This window comes from Oncorhynchus mykiss, chromosome 28 (genome assembly GCF_013265735.2).
Source record: "Oncorhynchus mykiss isolate Arlee chromosome 28, USDA_OmykA_1.1, whole genome shotgun sequence".
Taxonomy (NCBI): domain Eukaryota; kingdom Metazoa; phylum Chordata; class Actinopteri; order Salmoniformes; family Salmonidae; genus Oncorhynchus; species Oncorhynchus mykiss.
The window spans coordinates 31,679,197-31,697,972 of NC_048592.1; the positions used below are offsets into that span (position 1 = coordinate 31,679,197).

The window sequence follows — 18,776 nt, forward strand, 5'->3', positions numbered from 1 at the left end:
TAGCAGAAAGTGTTATAGCCGTGGTATAAGCAGAATAATCAACTCAGGGCTCTATGCGTTTCCTGGTAAACAATGCAACGCCATGGAAGGTTAGTGCCACGGCGCTGTGCGTGGTGGCACAACTTCCAAATCGTGCATTATTTTCCACAGAAAGCATAGTCCTTCATTGATTATCCCTTAATTATGTCTATTTAATCATGTGTTAAAAACCATTAGACAGTTATAATGCATATAGTGAGCCAATATTTACTTAGATATTAACATGCAAATTAGGCCTAAGTGACCTAAACATTAAGACAAGGTGAGCAGAGACATGAAAGACAGAAGTCAAAGTAGCACATCTGATTGAGGACATAAAGCAGATTATGCAGATGTTTGCTCAAATTAAATCTCAACATTCAAGAGGTGGCACACATAGTTAATAACAGGTCACTGTGATTGGTTGCCAGTGTGTGTATGTCCCTTCTGATTGGTTGACAGTGACTCAGGTGTTTCTGGGTTTGCGGACTGTGGAGTAGATGGGAGGACTAGGTAGGGTTTTGACCAACGTTGAGAGTGGCATCACCAGAAGAAGTGCCCTCTTAAAATGACAGCACTGGCTTCATTGGGGCAGCTGGGGTCCTTGTGGAAGTTGAGACCGGCATAGTTGAGATTCAGAGGGGCTTGTGGGTAAGTTGGCGTAGATGTTGGAATGTAGGGGTTGTTCATTTATTTCCTCATAGTCACCATCACAACCCTGGAATGGAGGAAAACGAGGAGAGAGATGGGAGGACTTACGAGAGGGAAGAACATACACTTAACAAAAACACATGTAAAGTGTTGGTCCCATGTTTCATGAGCTGAAATCAAAGACCCCAGAAATGTTCTCTACGCACAAAAGTCTACATTTTGTACACAAATTTGTTTACATCTCTTAGTGAGCATTTCTACTTTGCCAAAATAATCCATCCACCTGACAGGTGTGACAAGAAGCTGATTAAACAGCATGATCTCACACTCAATGACTGCTACATTAGGCATATATTTTGTAGGAAACAATCAAAATTGTCAAATTTACTTTAGACAGATGCCAGTGTTGTCATTAGCTAGCAAAGTTTGTCAAATACCTAGCAATGCTAATTAGATATAATTCGGTGTGCTCCCCTCACTCTTATCTAGCTAGCTAACATTATACTAGATGTTTGTAAATTCACTCTGGGCATTCGTAAATTCAGAACGTTGTCAGATTGAATTTACTATGACAGAGCATTTCACTCCTGGAGCGTTCAGAGAGAACACTTGACGCTCTGTCCGAGGAGTAGGGTTGATCCGAGCATTCTGACTTCACAACAGCAGTCAAGCGCCCAAGCGAACTGGCTAAAGTTGGCTAGCTTGCTAGATACTTCTGACACAAATGAGGGAACTTCACCGTCAAGGCTCAGGAGAAGACCCAGATGCAGACAGTTTCAAAGTAACAAAAATGTTTATGAGCTGAAATAAGATCTCAGAAATGTTCCATATGCACAAAAGCTTATTTCTCAAATTTTGTACATCCCTGTCAGTGAGCATTTAAACTTTGCCAAAATAAGCCATCCACCTGACAGGTGTGGCATATCAAGAAGCTACACAGTGTGTTATACATTGCTCAGTATTGGGTATCCAGTAATCTGTTCAGGTGGTTTTAAGAGCTGCATTTCCACCAACAGGGCACACACACTGACCTCTCTGTTGATCCCAGTGTTCACCGTCGATGCAGGGGAGACAGCTGTAGAACACAGACAAAACACAGCTCACTATTTGGCTCCAGCATTCTGTTCAGGTGGATTTAAGAGCTGCATTTCCAAGAAACAGGGAGCCGAGGGCACACTGTTCACAATGAGACCTCTATTGTTCAATCAGGGCCAAAGGATGATTTGTACCTCTGTCACTCAGCTGCGTTATGCCATGGTCATCAACATTCTCATGACGCTCAGCCATACTGATGCCCAAAAGTCAAGTGGTGCCCAGTCATTCTTAACAGGGGCTATGAGTGTTTTGTCTAAATTACTGTTACGGTGCGTGAATGAGGACCCAAAAGCGAATTAATGTAAACAGAGCTTCTTTAATAACCAAACAAAGGTAGGCTCAGATGGACCGGCAGATTCCGACAGGACAGGACAAGGTTGCAGCAAACATGACGATAGTCTGGTTCAGGCATGACTAACACAAACAAGAATCCGACAAAGACAGAAACAAAAACAGAGAGAGATATAGAGGACTAATCAGAGGGAAAAAGGGAACAGGTGGGAAAAGGGGTGACGAGGTAGTTAGGAGGAGACAAGGAACAGCTGGGGGGAAAGAGGGGGAGAAAAGGTAACCTAATAACGACCAGCAGAGGGAGACAGGGTGAAGGGAAAGGACAGAAACAAGACACAACATGACAATACATGACAGTACCCCCCCACTCACCGAGCGCCTCCTGGCGCACTCGAGGAGGAAACCTGGCGGCAACGGAGGAAATCATCGATCAGCGCACGGTCCAGCACGTCCCGAGGGGGAACCCAACTCCTCTCCTCAGGACCGTACCCCTCCCAATCTACTAGGTACTGATGACCACGGCCCCGAGGACGCATGTCCAAAATCCTACGGACCCTGTAGATGGGTGCGCCCTCGACAAGGATGGGGGGGGGGGGGGAGACGAGCGGGGGCGCGAAGAACGGGCTTGACACAGGAGACATGGAAGACCGGGTGGACGCGACGAAGATATCGCGGAAGAAGAAGTCGCACTGCGACAGGATTAATGATCCGAGAAATACGGAACGGACCAATGAACCGCGGGGTCAACTTGCGAGAAGCGGTCTTAAGGGGAAGGTTCTGAGTGGAGAGCCAAACTCTCTGACCGCGACAATATCTAGGACTCTTAGTTCTACGCTTATTAGCAGCTCTCACAGTCTGCGCCCTATAACGGCAAAGTGCAGACCTGACCCTCTTCCAGGTGCGCTCGCAACGTTGGACAAAAGCCTGAGCGGAGGGGACGCTGGACTCGGCGAACTGAGATGAGAACAGCGGAGGCTGGTACCCGAGGCTACTCTGAAAAGGAGATAGCCCGGTCGCAGACGAAGGAAGCGAGTTGTGGGCGTATTCTGCCCAGGGGAGCTGTTCTGACCAAGACGCAGGGTTGCGAAAAGAAAGACTGCGTAAGATGCGACCAATAGTCTGATTGGCCCGTTCTGCTTGACCGTTAGACTGGGGGTGAAAGCCGGAAGAGAGACTGACGGAAGCCCCAATCAAACGGCAAAACTCCCTCCAAAATTGAGACGTGAATTGCGGACCTCTGTCCGAAACGACGTCTGACGGAAGGCCATGAATTCTGAAAACATTCTCGATGATGATTTGTGCCGTCTCTTTAGCAGAAGGAAGCTTAGCAAGGGGAATAAAATGAGCCGCCTTAGAGAACCTGTCGACAACCGTAAGAATAACAGTCTTCCCCGCTGACGAAGGCAGTCCGGTGACAAAATCTAAGGCGATGTGAGACCACGGTCGAGAGGGAATGGGAAGCGGCCTGAGACGGCCGGCAGGAGGAGAGTTACCGGACTTAGTCTGCGCGCAGACCGAACAAGCAGCCACGAAGCGACGCGTGTCATGCTCCCGGGTGGGCCACCAAAAACGCTGGCGAATGGAAGCAAGCGTACCCCGAACGCCAGGGTGGCCGGCTAACTTGGCAGAGTGAGCCCACTGAAGAACGGCCAGACGAGTAGGAACGGGAACGAAAAGAAGGTTCCTAGGAGAGGATAGAATTACTAGACCAATTAATAGAAGGATTATGACAAACTAGCCAGGGATGGCCCAAAACAACAGGTGTAAAAGGTGAACGAAAAATTAAAAAAGAAATGGTTTCGCTATGATTACCAGAAACAGTGAGGGTTAAAGGTAGCGTCTCACGCTGAATCCTGGGGAGAGGACTACCATCCAGGGCGAACAAGGCCGTGGACTCCCTTAACTGTCTGAGAGGAATGTCATGTTCCCGAGCCCAGGTCTCGTCCATAAAACAGCCCTCCGCCCCAGAGTCTATTAAGGCACTGCAGGAAGCTGACGAACCGGTCCAGCGTAGATGGACCGACAAGGTAGTGCAGGATCTTGAAGGAGAGACAGGAGTAGTAGCGCTCACCAGTAGCCCTCCGCTTACTGATGAGCTCTGGCTTTTACTGGACATGAAGTGACAAAATGACCAGCAGAACCGCAATAGAGACAGAGGCGGTTGGTGATTCTCCGTTCCCTCTCCTTAGTCGAGATGCGGATACCTCCCAGCTGCATAGGCTCAGCACCCGAGCCGGCAGAGGAAGATGGTAGTGATGCGGAGAGGGGGGCAACGGAGAACGCGAGCTCCTTTCCACGAGCTCGGTGACGAAGATCAACCCGTCGCTCAATGCGAATAGCGAGTTCAATCAAGGAATCCACGCTGGAAGGAACCTCCCGGGAGAGAATCTCATCCTTAACCTCTGCGCGGAGACCCTCCAGAAAACGAGCGAGCAAAGCCGGCTCGTTCCAGCCACTGGAGGCAGCAAGAGTGCGAAACTCAATAGAGTAGTCTGTTATGGATCGATTACCTTGACATAGGGAAGACAGGGCCCTGGAAGCCTCCTCCCCAAAAACAGATCGATCAAAAACCTGTATCATCTCCTCCTTAAAGTCCTGATACTGGTTAGTACACTCAGCCCTTGCCTCCCAGATTGCCGTGCCCCACTCACGAGCCCGTCCAGTAAGGAGAGATATGACGTAGGCGACACGAGCAGTGCTCCTGCAGTAAGTGTTGGGCTGGAGAGAAAACACAATATCACACTGGGTGAGGAACGAGCGGCATTCAGTGGGCTCCCCAGAGTAACACGGCGGGTTATTGATTCTGGGCTCCGGAGATTCGAAAGCCCTGGAAGTGGCCGGTGGATCGAGGCGGAGATGGTGAACCTGTTCTGTGAGGTTGGAGACTTGGGTGGCCAGGGTCTCAACGGCATGTCGAGCAGCAGACAATTCCTGCTCGTGTCTGCCTAGCATCGCTCCCTGGATCTCGACGGCTGAGTGGAGAGGATCCGAAGTCGCTGGGTCCATTCTTGGTCGGATTCTTCTGTTACGGTGCGTGAATGAGGACCCAAAAGCGAATTAATGTAAACAGAGCTTCTTTAATAACCAAACAAAGGTAGGCTCAGATGGACCGGCAGATTCCGACAGGACAGGACAAGGTTGCAGCAAACATGACGATAGTCTGGTTCAGGCATGACTAACACAAACAAGAATCCGACAAAGACAGAAACAAAAACAGAGAGAGATATAGAGGACTAATCAGAGGGAAAAAGGGAACAGGTGGGAAAAGGGGTGACGAGGTAGTTAGGAGGAGACAAGGAACAGCTGGGGGGAAAGAGGGGGAGAAAAGGTAACCTAATAACGACCAGCAGAGGGAGACAGGGTGAAGGGAAAGGACAGAAACAAGACACAACATGACAATACATGACAATTACACTATAGTAGCTTGGAAATGCATGACATTGCCATTATGCAGCTATTTTGTAGGAAACCATTGTAATCAATATGTTGTCAAATTTACTTTAGACAGATGGCAATGTCGTCATTAGCTAGCAAAGTTTGTCAAAACTATCTAGCAATGCTCATGTTAATTAGCTGTAATTCAGTGTGCTCCCCTCCCTCTTATCTAGCTAGCTAACATGATACTACGGGTGTGTTCGTAAATTCACTCTGGAGTGTCAGAGTGCGCTCAGTGTTTTCTGGGCATTTGTAAATTCAGAACATTGTCAGATTGTCATAGTAAATTCAGAGCGTTTCACTCTCGGAGAGTTCAGAGAGAAGACTGGACCCTCTGCCCGAGGAGTAGGGTTGATCCAAGCATTCTGATTTCACAACAGCAGTCAAGCGGCCAAGCTAACTGGCCAACTTGCTAGATACTGCCGACACAAATGAGGGAATTTCTCACTCTGTCAAGGCTCAGGAGAAGACCCAGATGCAGACAGTTTCAAAGTAACAAAAGTTTCATAAACAGGGGGGCAGGTAGAGGACAGTAATCCAGGGTGGTGTGACAAGGTACAGAATGGCAGGCAGGCTCAGGACAGGCAGAATGGTCAAAACAAGAATACAGGAACTAGACAGGAGCACGGGAAATCCGTGTGTATGCTTGACAAAACAAACTGACAGGCAAACAGAACACAAGTACAAATACATTGGGGATAATGGGGAAGATGGGCGACACCTGGAGGGTGGCAACAAGCACAAAGACAGGTGAACCAGATCAGTGTGTGGCACTGACCATTTTACTCATTCTAGCAGAGCTGGTTAGGCTGTTCATGTTATCTAGAGCTTTGATACTATAACTGCAACAATTTAATGCCGTTTTTTTTGCCAATGTTTACTGACACCGGTCATATTCAACAGGTATTGCAGTTCGTAAATTCAGTTATTCTGCACTCCTGTCACAGATGAGTGCTCTAAAATCAGAGTAGATAGCCAGAGTGAATTTACTAACACTCTTAGCTAGCTAACGTTATACTACACCTAAAGTCAATCGGATGACATCACAATGATAACAGAAGGTTGAGAATGCACTAGTCAGTGCTCAAGAGAACACTCAAAACAATAGTGACGAAATGTGCAATCATGAATATGCTAATTATTTATTTGAAATGAAGTGTGAAAAGGGGCATTTATGTTTTGACAGCGTGTGCGTTTCTCACCTGTTTTCTTGTTGCATTTCCATCTGTAGACTATAAGCAGACCGACTACAAGCAGCAATGTAACCAGACTCATAGATACTATGATGATCACTGATGCTCCTGGAACACAGACACACAAGTAGTGCCAACACTTCACAATCAGCAATTTAACTTACATGAGGCCTTTTTACAGTAATATGTAAAACAAGATCTGCCTCTGATAAAATGTAACATTTTATGTGCATCTTTTGTTTACATCCTATCCTTACATTAGCCTTGGATGTGGTGGCCAACATTCATGCATTGGTGCAGCCATTAGCATACACCATAGTATATAGACCACCAAAAGGCTAGCTGTTCAACTATACAGGAGCTCCTCATCTAAACCATAATGCAAACTTAAGTAATGCATCAAATCACAGGTGTGGACATTTTCCCCTATTTGTTTAAGGCTGATTTACACAGGCAGCCCAATTTGGATCTTTTTTTTCACTAATTGATATTTTGACCAATCAGATCAGCTCTGAAAAAGATCTAATGGGTTGTCCGAGAGACATGGTCTTTGCACTATACCACTCAGTGGGGAATCTGGTGTAGAAGTGTCCCACACTACCTAAAGTCAGGTTTGGCTCCAAATCAGTAACTTAGACTACAAAAGTACATGTTGTGAAACCAGTTTCAAAGAGAAACCAGCATACAGTAGTTAAGGCTCATAGGCTGTGTTCACGCAACTTTTGACCAATCACAGATATTTTCAAATCATCTTTTTCAGAGCTGAACTGATTGAATAAGTAAAAAACACAGCAATAAGAGCTTATTTACCAGATCCATTGTGCGTTGATGAGATGGATGACGGTGGTGAGATGGCTAAGGATGATGAAGTTGGTGAACCAGGGTCTGAAGCGGTTGTAGTAGGTTCTGTTTTGGTGGTGATTGTTGGTTTTGCTAAAAAGGACCACAAAACAAAGTGACAATTTTCCACTTGGCAAAAAAAAAAAATGCTGTCTACTGGTATTAAAGTAGTTCTTGCAGGGGGATGTTGTAGAAAAGGATTGGAGACAGGAATACGTAATAGGGGGTTTTAACTCCACCCAAAAATACAACATGCCATGTAAAGGCACAGGGACGAAGTTCAAAACAAACACATGTACAAAAACACAGGGATGTAACCCAAACAAGAGGTTAAACCTCTAATAAATACCCAGGACGAGACCCATAATAACGAGGACACAATACACCACTGCACATGTACTCACAAGATCAACGGTCATGGGAACAATAACCGACCAGACAATGGTGAGCAGAGGGCACATATATACAATGACTAATCAGAGGGAATGGGAACCAGGTGTGCGTAATAGGACAGTTCAGTGCCGCCTAGAGGCCGGTGACGTAGACCCCCGGAACTGGTGCACGGAGTGAGCAGGAGTACGGGGAATCGGTGACAGATGTGTTGTCGGAGAGACATTGCTTGTACACTATACCACTCAGAGGCGGGAATCTGATTCAAAGTCAGATTTGACGCCAGATCTGTCTCTTTACAGTACAAAAATATGTTTACAAACTAGCGTAGTGTAAAAAGGATCCATTGTGTGTTGATAGTGTTATGATATGGAGGGAAGGTTAGAGTTAGGACATTGACAAACAACACACTACCATGATACACTTTCACACTACATCCTCAGGTGGCAGCACCAACCGAGTCTAGATGCTGAGCCAAGTTTCTAGTTGCACACAGGTGCTGCCAATTAAGGTGTGTCCCAGCTGGCAGAGCCATGAGGCTGCTGGTTTTTGTTTGGCCATGAGGCCTTTCGTTTGTTTTTGAGTCTTTAGTTTGGGCATGCTTTTTTTCTACTTTTCTTTTTTGTACATATGTATTTTTCGTCACCATCTGAACAAATAATAATCCACTTGGACTGGCTGACCAAGAGGTCAAGAAGGAGCTGGCCCTGGACCTAAGATAAGTTGGCTGGGTTCACACCCTCAAGTCTCCTGGGTTCACACACTCAAACACATAGATCCCCTGAACGCAGCTCACTCTCCAGATCCCAATCACCTGAATTCTGATCACCTGTTGACACACCTGTATGTCATTATCACACACTATTTAGTTCAGTTCTTTGCACCCCATCATTGTGAGGTATTGTTTGTTTTGTGACACACTTCTATTCGGTGCTCTGTTTTTCCCGTAATTTAATCCTCCTGTGTATGATAGGCTATTGAGGCAGGCAAAAACAGATTTCCTGTTATCAACCTATTGCCTGATCTCCCGGGCGACATTACTAGCCTTTTCCCTTCCTGTACTGTTATCTTGTTGTCCCCCTTTGTATGACCTTCTGCCCGCCCCTGGACCCAGCTACCTGCCTCCTCCTATGGTCCTTTACAATAAAGTTGGAACCAGGTGAGAATTAGAACCAGGTGTGATGGAAGACAAGACAAAACCAATGGAAAATGAAAAGTGGATCGGCGATGGCTAGAAAGCCAGTGACGTCGACCGCCGAACGCCGCCCGAACAAGGAGAGGGACCGATTTCGGTGGAAGTCGTGACAGTACCCCCCCGAGACACCGGCCTCAGGGATGACCCGGAGGGCGAGTCGCAGGGCGATCCAGACGAAGACGGTGGAACTCTTGCAGCATAGAAGGGTCCAACACATCCTCGGCTGGAACCCAGCACCTCTACTCCGGACCGTACCCCTCCCACTCCACGAGATACTGAAGGCCCCTTGCCCGATGCCTCGAATCCAGTATGGAGCAAACGGAGTAGGCCGGGGCCCCCCCGATGTCCAGAGGGGGCGGAGGAACCTCTCGCACCTCAGACTCTTGGAGTGGGCCAGCCACCACTGGCCTGAGGAGAGACACATGGAACGAGGGGTTAATACAGTAATTGGGTGGAAGCTGTAACCTATAACAAACCTTGTTCACACTCCTCAGGACTTTAAATGGCCCCACAAACCGCGGGCCCAGTTTCCGGCAGGGCAGGCGGGAGGGCAGGTTTCGGGTCGAGAGCCAGACCCGGTCCCCTGGTGCGAACACCGGGGTCTCATTGCAGTGGCGATCTGCCTTTGTCCTCTGGCGCGTCACGGCCTGCTGAAGGGAGACACGAACAGCTTCCCATGTCTCCTCCGCGTGCATAAACCAGTCGTCCACCGCAGGAACCTCGGTCTGACCCTGATGCCAAGGTGCCAGAACCGGCTGGTACTCCAGTACGCATTGGAAGGGAGAGAGGTTAGTGGAGGAGTGGCGGAGTGGCGGAGCGAGTTCTGTGCCATCTCGGCCCAGGGCACGTACGCCGCCCACTCCCCGGCCGTGCCTGGCAATAGGACTGCAGAAACCTACCCACATCCTGGTTCACTCTCTCCACCTGCCCATTAATCTCGGGGTGAAAACCTGAAGTAAGGCTGATCGAGACCCCCAGACGCTCCATGAACGCCTTCCAGACCCTAGACGTGAACTGGGGACCCCGATCAGACACTGTATCTTCAGGCACCCCGTAGTGCCGGAAGACGTGTGTAAACAGGGCTTCCACAGTCTGCAGGGCCGTCGGGAGACCGAGCAGAGGAATGAGACGACAACAAGAGAAATGATCCACAACAACCAGGATCGTGTTACCCTGTGAGAGTGGAAGATCAGTTAGAAAATCCACCGACAGGTGCGACCAAGGCCGCTGTGGAACGGATAAGGGGTGTAACTTACCTCTGGGCAGGTGCCTAGGTGCCTTACACTGGGCGCACACCGAGCAGGAGGAAACATAAACCCTCACGTCCTTAGACAATGTAGGCCACCAGTACCTCCCACTCAAACAGCGCACTGTCTGACCGATCCCAGGATGACCAGAAGAGAGTGACGTGTGGGCCCAATCGATCAACAGGTCAGGAACAGCAGACGGGACGTACAGACGTCCAGCGACACACTGGACGGGAGCAGGCTCTGCACGTAACGCCTGCTCAATGTCCGTGTCCAGCTCCCATACTACCGGCGCCACCAGGCAGGAGGCGGGGAGTATGGGAGTGGGATCCATGGGCTTCCCCTCTGTGTCATACAGCCGGGACAATGCGTCTGCCTTCACATTCTGGGAGCCTGGTCTGTAGGACAGGGTAAACCCAAAACTGGTGAAAACATGGCCCACCTTGCCTGGCGAGGGTTCAGTCTCCTCGCTGCCCAGATGTACTCCAGATTGCGGTGGTCAGTCCAGATGAGAAAAGGGTGTCTAGCCCCCTCAAGCCAGTGTCTCCAAGCCTTCAAGGCCTTGATGACAGCCAACAGCTCCCGGTCCCCCACTTCATAGTTTCGCTCCGCCGGGATGAGCTTCTTTGAGAAGAAGGCACAGGGGCGGAGCTTCGGTGGTGTACATGAGCATGGCTCCTATCCCAGCCTCGGACGCGTCCACCTCCACTATGAATGCCCGTGCAGGTCCCGGAAAATCTTATCTACAACGGCTGAAGACTGATGGCGCATTCATCAACCCGTACGGCATGACGAGATAGTGCCCTGAGGTGGTACTGAAAGCCGTCTTCCACTCGTCTAACTCTCGGATACGCATCAGGTTGTAAGCGCTCCTGAGATCTAGTTTGGTGAAGAAGTTTGCCCCGTGCATTGACTCAATCACTGTAGCTATGAGTGGTAGCGGGTAGCTATACCTCACAGTGATCTGATTCAGGTATCCCCGATAGTCAATACACAGGCGTAGACCTCCCTCCTCCTTCTTCACAAAAAATAAACTAGAGGAGGCAGGTGAAGTGGAGGACCGAATGTACCCCTGACGCAGGGATTCGGAGACATATGTTTCCATAGCCTCTGTCTCTGCCTGTGAGAGGGGATACACGTGACTCCTGGGGAGTGCAGCATCTCCAAATCGGCATATTCAGGGGGAATGCGCACGGGGGAGACCTGGTCTGGACTCTCCACCGTAGTAGCACCAACGGAAACCTCCCCGAGCACCTCCCCGAGCACCTCCCCGAGCACTCCTGCGACCACCCCGTGAGAGCCCTCTGTGGCCAAGAAACAGTGGGGTCATGACAAACTAACCAGGGTAGGCCTAGCACCACGGGAAACGCAGGAGAATCAATAAGGTAGAGATTAATTCTCTCCTTGTGCCCCCTTTGCGTCACCATACCCAGAGGAGCGGGGGCCTCCCTGATCAAACCTGACCCTAATGGTCGACTATCTAAGGCGTGAACGGGGAACGGCACAGCCACGGGAACAATGGGGATCCCTAAACTATAGGCGAACGCTCTATCTATAAAGTTCCCAGCCACGCCTGAATCGACGAACACCTTATGCTGGGAAAGCGGGGAAATCTCAGAAAAGGTAACATAGACAAACATATGAGCAACAGAGGACTCTGGATGAGAATGGTGCCGGCTCAACTGGGGTGACGCCAGAGCGCCCTGCCTGTTACCTCGATCCCCAGAGGAACTAGCCCAGCACCGACCAGCAGTGTGACCTCTGCGGCCACAGATGGTGCACGAGCTGGAACCCCCTCCGGTATCCCTGTGCACCGCCCCTCCCAGCTCCGTAGGTATCGGAGAGGGGGTGCGGGGGGATGGATCCACCAGACACCGATCTGATCGTCCGCGGGTAGCCAGCAGGTTGTCCAACCGGATGGACAGGTCCACCAGCTGGTCAAACGTAAGGGTGGTGTCACTGCAGGCCAACTCCCGATTGACGTCCTCGCGCAGACTGCAGCAATAATGGTCGATCAGGGCCCTGTCGTTCCATCCCGCGCCGGCAGCAAGGGTCCTAAACTCTAGGGTGAACTCCTGGGCGCTCCTCGTCTCCTGCCTCAGATGGAAGAGGCGCTCACCCGCCGCTCGACCCTCAGGCGGATGGTCGAAGACTGCCCGGAAACAGCGGGTGAACTCCTCAAACTGGTCCAAACTCTGCATCTCCCTCTCTCCATACGGCGTTGGCCCACTCCAGGGCTTTCACGGTGAGGCACGAGATGAGGGCGGACACCCTCTCACGACACGACGGAGCCGGGTGGATGGTGGCCAGGTTTAGGTCCAGTTGGAGAAGGAACCCCTGGCAGTTCGCAGCCTTCCCATCGTATCCCTGGGGCAGGGAGAGACGAATCCCACTGGGACCAGGATGAAGAGGGGCGCTCAGTGGAGTGCATTTCAGTTAACAAGGCACACCTGTTAAAAAGTTAATTTGTGGAATTTATTTCCTTCTTAATGCGATTGAGCCAATCAGTTGTGTTGTGACAAGGTAGGGGTGAGATACAGAAGATAGCCATATTTGGTAAAAGACCAAGTCCCTATTATGGCAAGAACAGCTCAAATAAGCAAAGAGAAACAACAGTCATCATTACTTTAAGACATGAATCCAGAAAATGTCAAGAATGATGAAAGTTTCTTCAAGTGCAGTCGCAAAAACCATCAAGTGCTATGATGAAGCTGGCTCTCATGAGGACCGCCACAAGAAAATAAGACCCAGAGTTACCTCTGCTGCAGAGGATAAGTTCATTAGAGTTACCAGCCTTAGAATTTGCAGTCCAAATAAATGCTTCACAGAGTTCAAGTAACAGACACATCTCAACATCAACTGTTCAGAGAAGACCGTGTGAATCAGGACTTCTTGGTCAAATTGCTGCAATGAAACCACTACTAAAGGACACCAATAATAAGAAGAGACTTGCTTTGGCCAAGAAACATGAGCAACACACATTAGACATCTGTCCTTTGGTCTGAATAGTCAAAATTTGAGATTTTGGGTTCCAACCTCCGTGTCTTTGTGAGACGCAGAGTAGGTGAACGGATGATCTCCGCATGTGTAGTTCCCACCGTGAAGCATGGAGGAGGAGGGGTGATGGTGTGGGGGTGCTTTACTGGTGACACTGTCAGTGATTTATTTAGAATTCAAGCCACTCTTAACCAGCATGGCTACCACAGCATTCTACAAATATGGCTATCTTGTGTATACCACCCCTACCTTGTCACAACACAACTGATTGGCTCAACTGCATTAAGAAGGAAAGAAACACCTGTTAATTTAAATGCATTCCAGGTGACTACCTCATGAAGCTGGTTGAGAGAATGCCAAGAGTGTGCAAAGCTGTCATCAAGGAAAAAGGTGGCTACTTGGAAGAATCTCAAATCTAAAATATATCTTGATTTGTTTAACAGTTTTTTGGTTACTACATGATTCAATATGTGTTATTTAATAGTGTTGATGTCTTCACTATTATTTTACAATGTAGAAAATAGTAAAAATAAAGAAAAAACCTTGATTGAGTAAGTGTGTCCAAACTTTTGACTGGTACTTTATGTAGCAATTGCAGATTGCTACATGCGCATAACAGAACAATGCATTCATTGTGTCAATGAATAATGTGCACAAAAATGGAATAATGCGCAGGATCTCAAGTTAAGACTCAGGTCAATAGCAGAAGCTTGATTAGGAATGTATATTATAATATGTTTAGTTTGGAAGTGACAAAGTTTTGAGGATCCAATGTTTACACTACCTTCAGAGACTTCAAGGTTCACTTTAATGTAGTTATCTTGTCCCCATTTGTCCACTCCACACCAGTATCTCCCAGCATCATTTAACGTCAGGTTGGTGATTGTCACAATGAAGACACTTTCTTCTCTGTTGTCCTTCAGCGAGTATCTCCCGTTAGAAGCACTGTTTTCCCCTGCCTCAGTCTTAATAACTTTGTCTTTATTAAAAACAGAACAATCCCCTTTGCAGAGGTACTTCTGTTGGCTCCTCCACTCCTCTTTATAAGGGCATCTGATCTCTGCCTTGCCCCCCTCATATCCTTCCACTGTGATCAACTCTGCTGAACACACACTCCACACAGCAGCTGTAGGACACACCAACAGTCTCATTACAAACAGTACAAACACCCCAGCTTCCATTTCACATACTGTAAGAGGGGATTCTGGTCTGGTACACAACTGGTGATCACCATCACATCCATCAGTACATACTGGACCTTGTGTTCCTCAGTGTCCCCTCCCCTTTATCCAACAACATTATCAGTGAGTGAATGGAGTTACACTGTAAAATGTTACAACCAAATGTATCCAACTATAGAGAGGAGTCACTGGACATGTGTTCATTCAGTCTGATGTACTCACCTAAGAGGAGGACAACCTTCAGTGTGAGGACCAGCAGGTTAACCATGATGACTTGTGGCTCCCAGCTAGTTCAAGTCTCTTTAGACCCTGTACACCCTGTTTACTACAGTCCCCTCAATACTTATATGTCCAGTTACCACCCCAGTACAGGAAGGTCTGCTCCTGCAGTGTGTATGAGAACCCCCCTGAGAGTGAGTGTGTCTACGCTGAGCCACAGAAGTCCTGCTGTTTCACTTCGTACTTCCTGAAACCATTTCACTTCTCAGTAACACTTTATAATAACGTCCGGCAATAAACAATTTGTAAGACATTTATATACAGTTTACTCACCATTTATTAATAATTTATTCCTACAATAAATATTAAATAAAAACATATACTGTATATAGACAGATTTTCAAACAACTTTTAAATTATTTGTTAATGATTTACTAGTTAGGGTGGCAGGTAACCTATGGGCCAGTAAGCGAAAGAATGCTGGTTTGAATCCCCGAGCTGACTAGGGCATTCTCGTTGACAAGGCACTTAACCCTAAATGCTTCTGTAAATCACTCTGGATAAGACCATCTGCTACAGTGCCTTCAGAAAGTATTCACACCCATAGATTTTTTTTTCCACGTTTTGTTGTGTTACAAAATGGAATTAAAATGCATTGTCATTTTTTGTCAACAATGTAAACCAATCAAATTAAGTTAACAACACTGCCCTTTAATATAAATTCCATTTTAAATCACAACACAATTTACAATTAAAACAATATAATTACAAATGTGGAAGCAAACAGGAAGCAGTAAAAAGGATGAATAAAATAACATAAATCACAGAGGATGCCTAAAACAGTCACTGATTAAAGGCCAAGCTAAAAGGTACATTGTTAACTGTGATTTTAAAAACCTCAATGGTTTTTGCTCCTTTTACCTGAGAGGGCAAGCTGTTCCATAACTGAGGGTCTTTGATAGAGGACATAGATTAGAACATTTTACACACACACACACACACACACACACACACACACACACACACACACACACACACACACACACACACACACACACACACACACACACACACACACACACACACACACACACACACACACACACACACACACACACACACACACACACACACAGAGAGCCCTGTTCACAATGAGAACTCTATTTCTCAGGGCCAAAGGATGATTGTACGTGCAAATAGTTTCTTGGAATTGAAAACTGGATGTGAAAAGAGTAATTTCCCTTATTTGACACAGTGTGTGTGTGAGAGTGAGTGTTTCTCACCTGTTTCCTTATTGAATTCACATCTATAGACCATGAGCAGGCTGACCACAAGCACCAATAGCAGCATAACCACATTCCCAGATACTATGATGACCACTGATGTATCTGAACACAGAAACAAACAGTACCATTAGAACACGTACTATACAATCAGCACTTCTGTTCAACACTCTAATGTACTTGTCCTCTTGCTCAGTTGTGCACCGGGGCCTCCCACTCCTCTTTCTATTCTGGTTAGAGCCAATTTGTGCTGTTCTGTGAGGAGAGTAGTACACAGCATTGAAAGAGATCTTCAGTTTCTTGGCAGTTTCTCGCATGGAATAGCCCTCATTTCTCAGAACAAGAATAGACTGATGAGTTTCAGAAGAAAGGACTTTGTTTTTAGACATTTTGAGCCTGTAATCGAACCCACAAATGCCGATGCTCCAAATACTCAATTAGTGTAAAGAAAGCCAGTTTAATTGCTTCTTTAATCGGAAAACAGATTTCTGCTGTGCTAACATAATTGCAAATTGATTTCTAATTATCAATTAGCCTATTAAAATGATAAACTTGGATTAGATAACACAACATGCCGTTGGAACACAGGAGTGATGGTTGCTTTTAATGGGCCTCTGTACGCCTATGTAGATATTCCGTAAAGAATCTGCCGTTTCCAGCTACAATAGTCATTTACATCATTAACAATGTCTACACTGTATTCTGATCAATTTGATGTTATTTTAATGGACCAAAAATGTGCTTTTCTTTCAAAAACAAGAACATTTCTAAAGACCCCAAACTTTTAAACGGTAGTGTAAATATTTACACCTGTATGTCGTTGTCTTCTCTGTTGGAATCCGGTCCGTCTGCTGGAGAGTCAACCGACAGAAAGTCTCTGGTTATGTAAATTATGGATACGTCAGGCGTACACATGGATGTTTTATAGAATAGATGTTTCGGCGGTTGTCGGTATTCTTGTCCTAGACTTACGTAATTTCCAGCTGCAGACTAGTAATTCTACGTCTGGGATTTGCTCATATTCTGTAGTGATCGATAGTCTCAGAGTTGAACCATTTCCAGCCGTGTAGCCAAAACTATATCTGTATGGTCTCCGTGACCTATAGAGTTGTCACGTTCTGACCTTAGTTCCTTTGTTATGTCTTTGTTTTAGTTTGGTCAGGGCGTGAGTTGGGGTGGGTAGTCTATGTTCTTTTTTCTATGTTGTGTTTATGTGTTTGGCCTGGTATGGTTCTCAATCAGAGGCAGGTGTCGTTCGTTGTCTCTGATTGAGAATCATACTTAGGTAGCCTTTTCCCACCTGTGTTTTGTGGGTGATTATTTCTCCGTGTCAGTGTTGGTTACACACGGGATTGTGTCGGTTTTCATTTATTTCTCTTGTTCCTTTTGTTTTCTGTGTCCAGTGATATTTCATTAAAATATATCATGAACACATACCATGCTGCGCCTTGGTCCTCCTCTCATTCCACCGAAGACAACCGTTACAGGAGTTGTAGTTCTTAACCATTTCAACATGTAGCGTCAGCTCCATATTTTGGTCTATAGAATTGCAGCAGTTCCAACGTGGGGACTCCATAATGTACATTTCTTAGGAAGTGGTTTAATTCTCTGTGGAAAAAGGGGCAGTTCTATGACACCTGATGTAATGTCTGGCCTCACGGGGGCGTGGTCACTGACTAGTTAAACTTTATATGAACATCCATACTCTTATTTAGAAGGTTAACGTCACATTACATCTTTTCACAAATGGTTTCATGTTTAATCACATACGTTTCACAATATTTAGATGTAAACCTGACAGCTGGGAAATGTACATTTTAACCTTTTCACATGTACCAACACAATGGTGTGATCATTCTACAGTGGTCCCTGTAGCATACGATCAAACGCTTATTTAAAACGGCCAGTTTCGAATGATGCATCAATCAGCATTTGAGCTGGCCACACTTTTTTTCAGAAACATTTTGCACAAACACAGTCCTTACAAAGTTATGTCCAGAATGTTAGCAGAAGTATCTACAGCATAACACAATCATCCAAATTGGAAAAATGTAGGCTACATTTGTCTTAGCGCTAACTGAGGAAAGATTGACATAACACATGCGGTCAAATTTGTATAACTCTCGCTGAGCAAATACAATATGAATTAGCTAATATAAATTACTATGTATAATGAATCACATCCAGGGTGAGCTCACCATTGATCAAAATAATTGAGTAAAACACTCTCTAGAAATCGAAAGTAATCTGACATTGGGTAGTTTCTGCTCGCTGCCATGCTTTTTTCCCCTCAAAGAAACCAAAGATAATAAGAGGAGGCAAGATGAGTTTGGTCTGTTTATAGTATGCATGTTCAAAGGGGGGTGTCATCCACCATGGTTCACATCCCACCATTAATTTCCGGAAGTCCTCAAGAAATGAGTGAACCCTTACGCCCCTCATTTTGTTATAACATTTTCGGTCCAACAGACGATTACGTGAAACCCAGTAGGCATTGTATGTCAACAAACATGGCTCCACACATATAGCTGGAATTAGCTTAGCTCATCATAATCAGTACAACCTTCAAAAAAGTATTTTACACACATAATATGTACATATTACAATCTATGCAAGAATCGGAATGCATGATTCATCCCCGGTACTTGAAAAACGTGAATAAAACAGTAAATATATCAATAATTTGATACAAATGATGCGTGCAGGCAGTCAATCACGTAACCTCTCACTCCCACTCTGAA

At 46.5% G+C, this 18,776-nt stretch overlaps 1 protein-coding gene across 1 annotated transcript; it reads right to left on the minus strand.

Annotated features, from left to right (window-relative positions):
• Positions 1-226: 226 nt before the first annotated feature.
• On the minus strand, positions 227-14,957 carry nilt2 (polymeric immunoglobulin receptor-like). Its single transcript, NM_001160492.1, is given in 6 exon segments — positions 227-736; positions 1,701-1,744; positions 6,693-6,791; positions 7,494-7,616; positions 14,137-14,478; positions 14,756-14,957. Coding segments are annotated over 6 exon segments (789 nt in total). The 5' UTR covers positions 14,802-14,957; the 3' UTR covers positions 227-601.
• Positions 14,958-18,776: the final 3,819 nt, after the last annotated feature.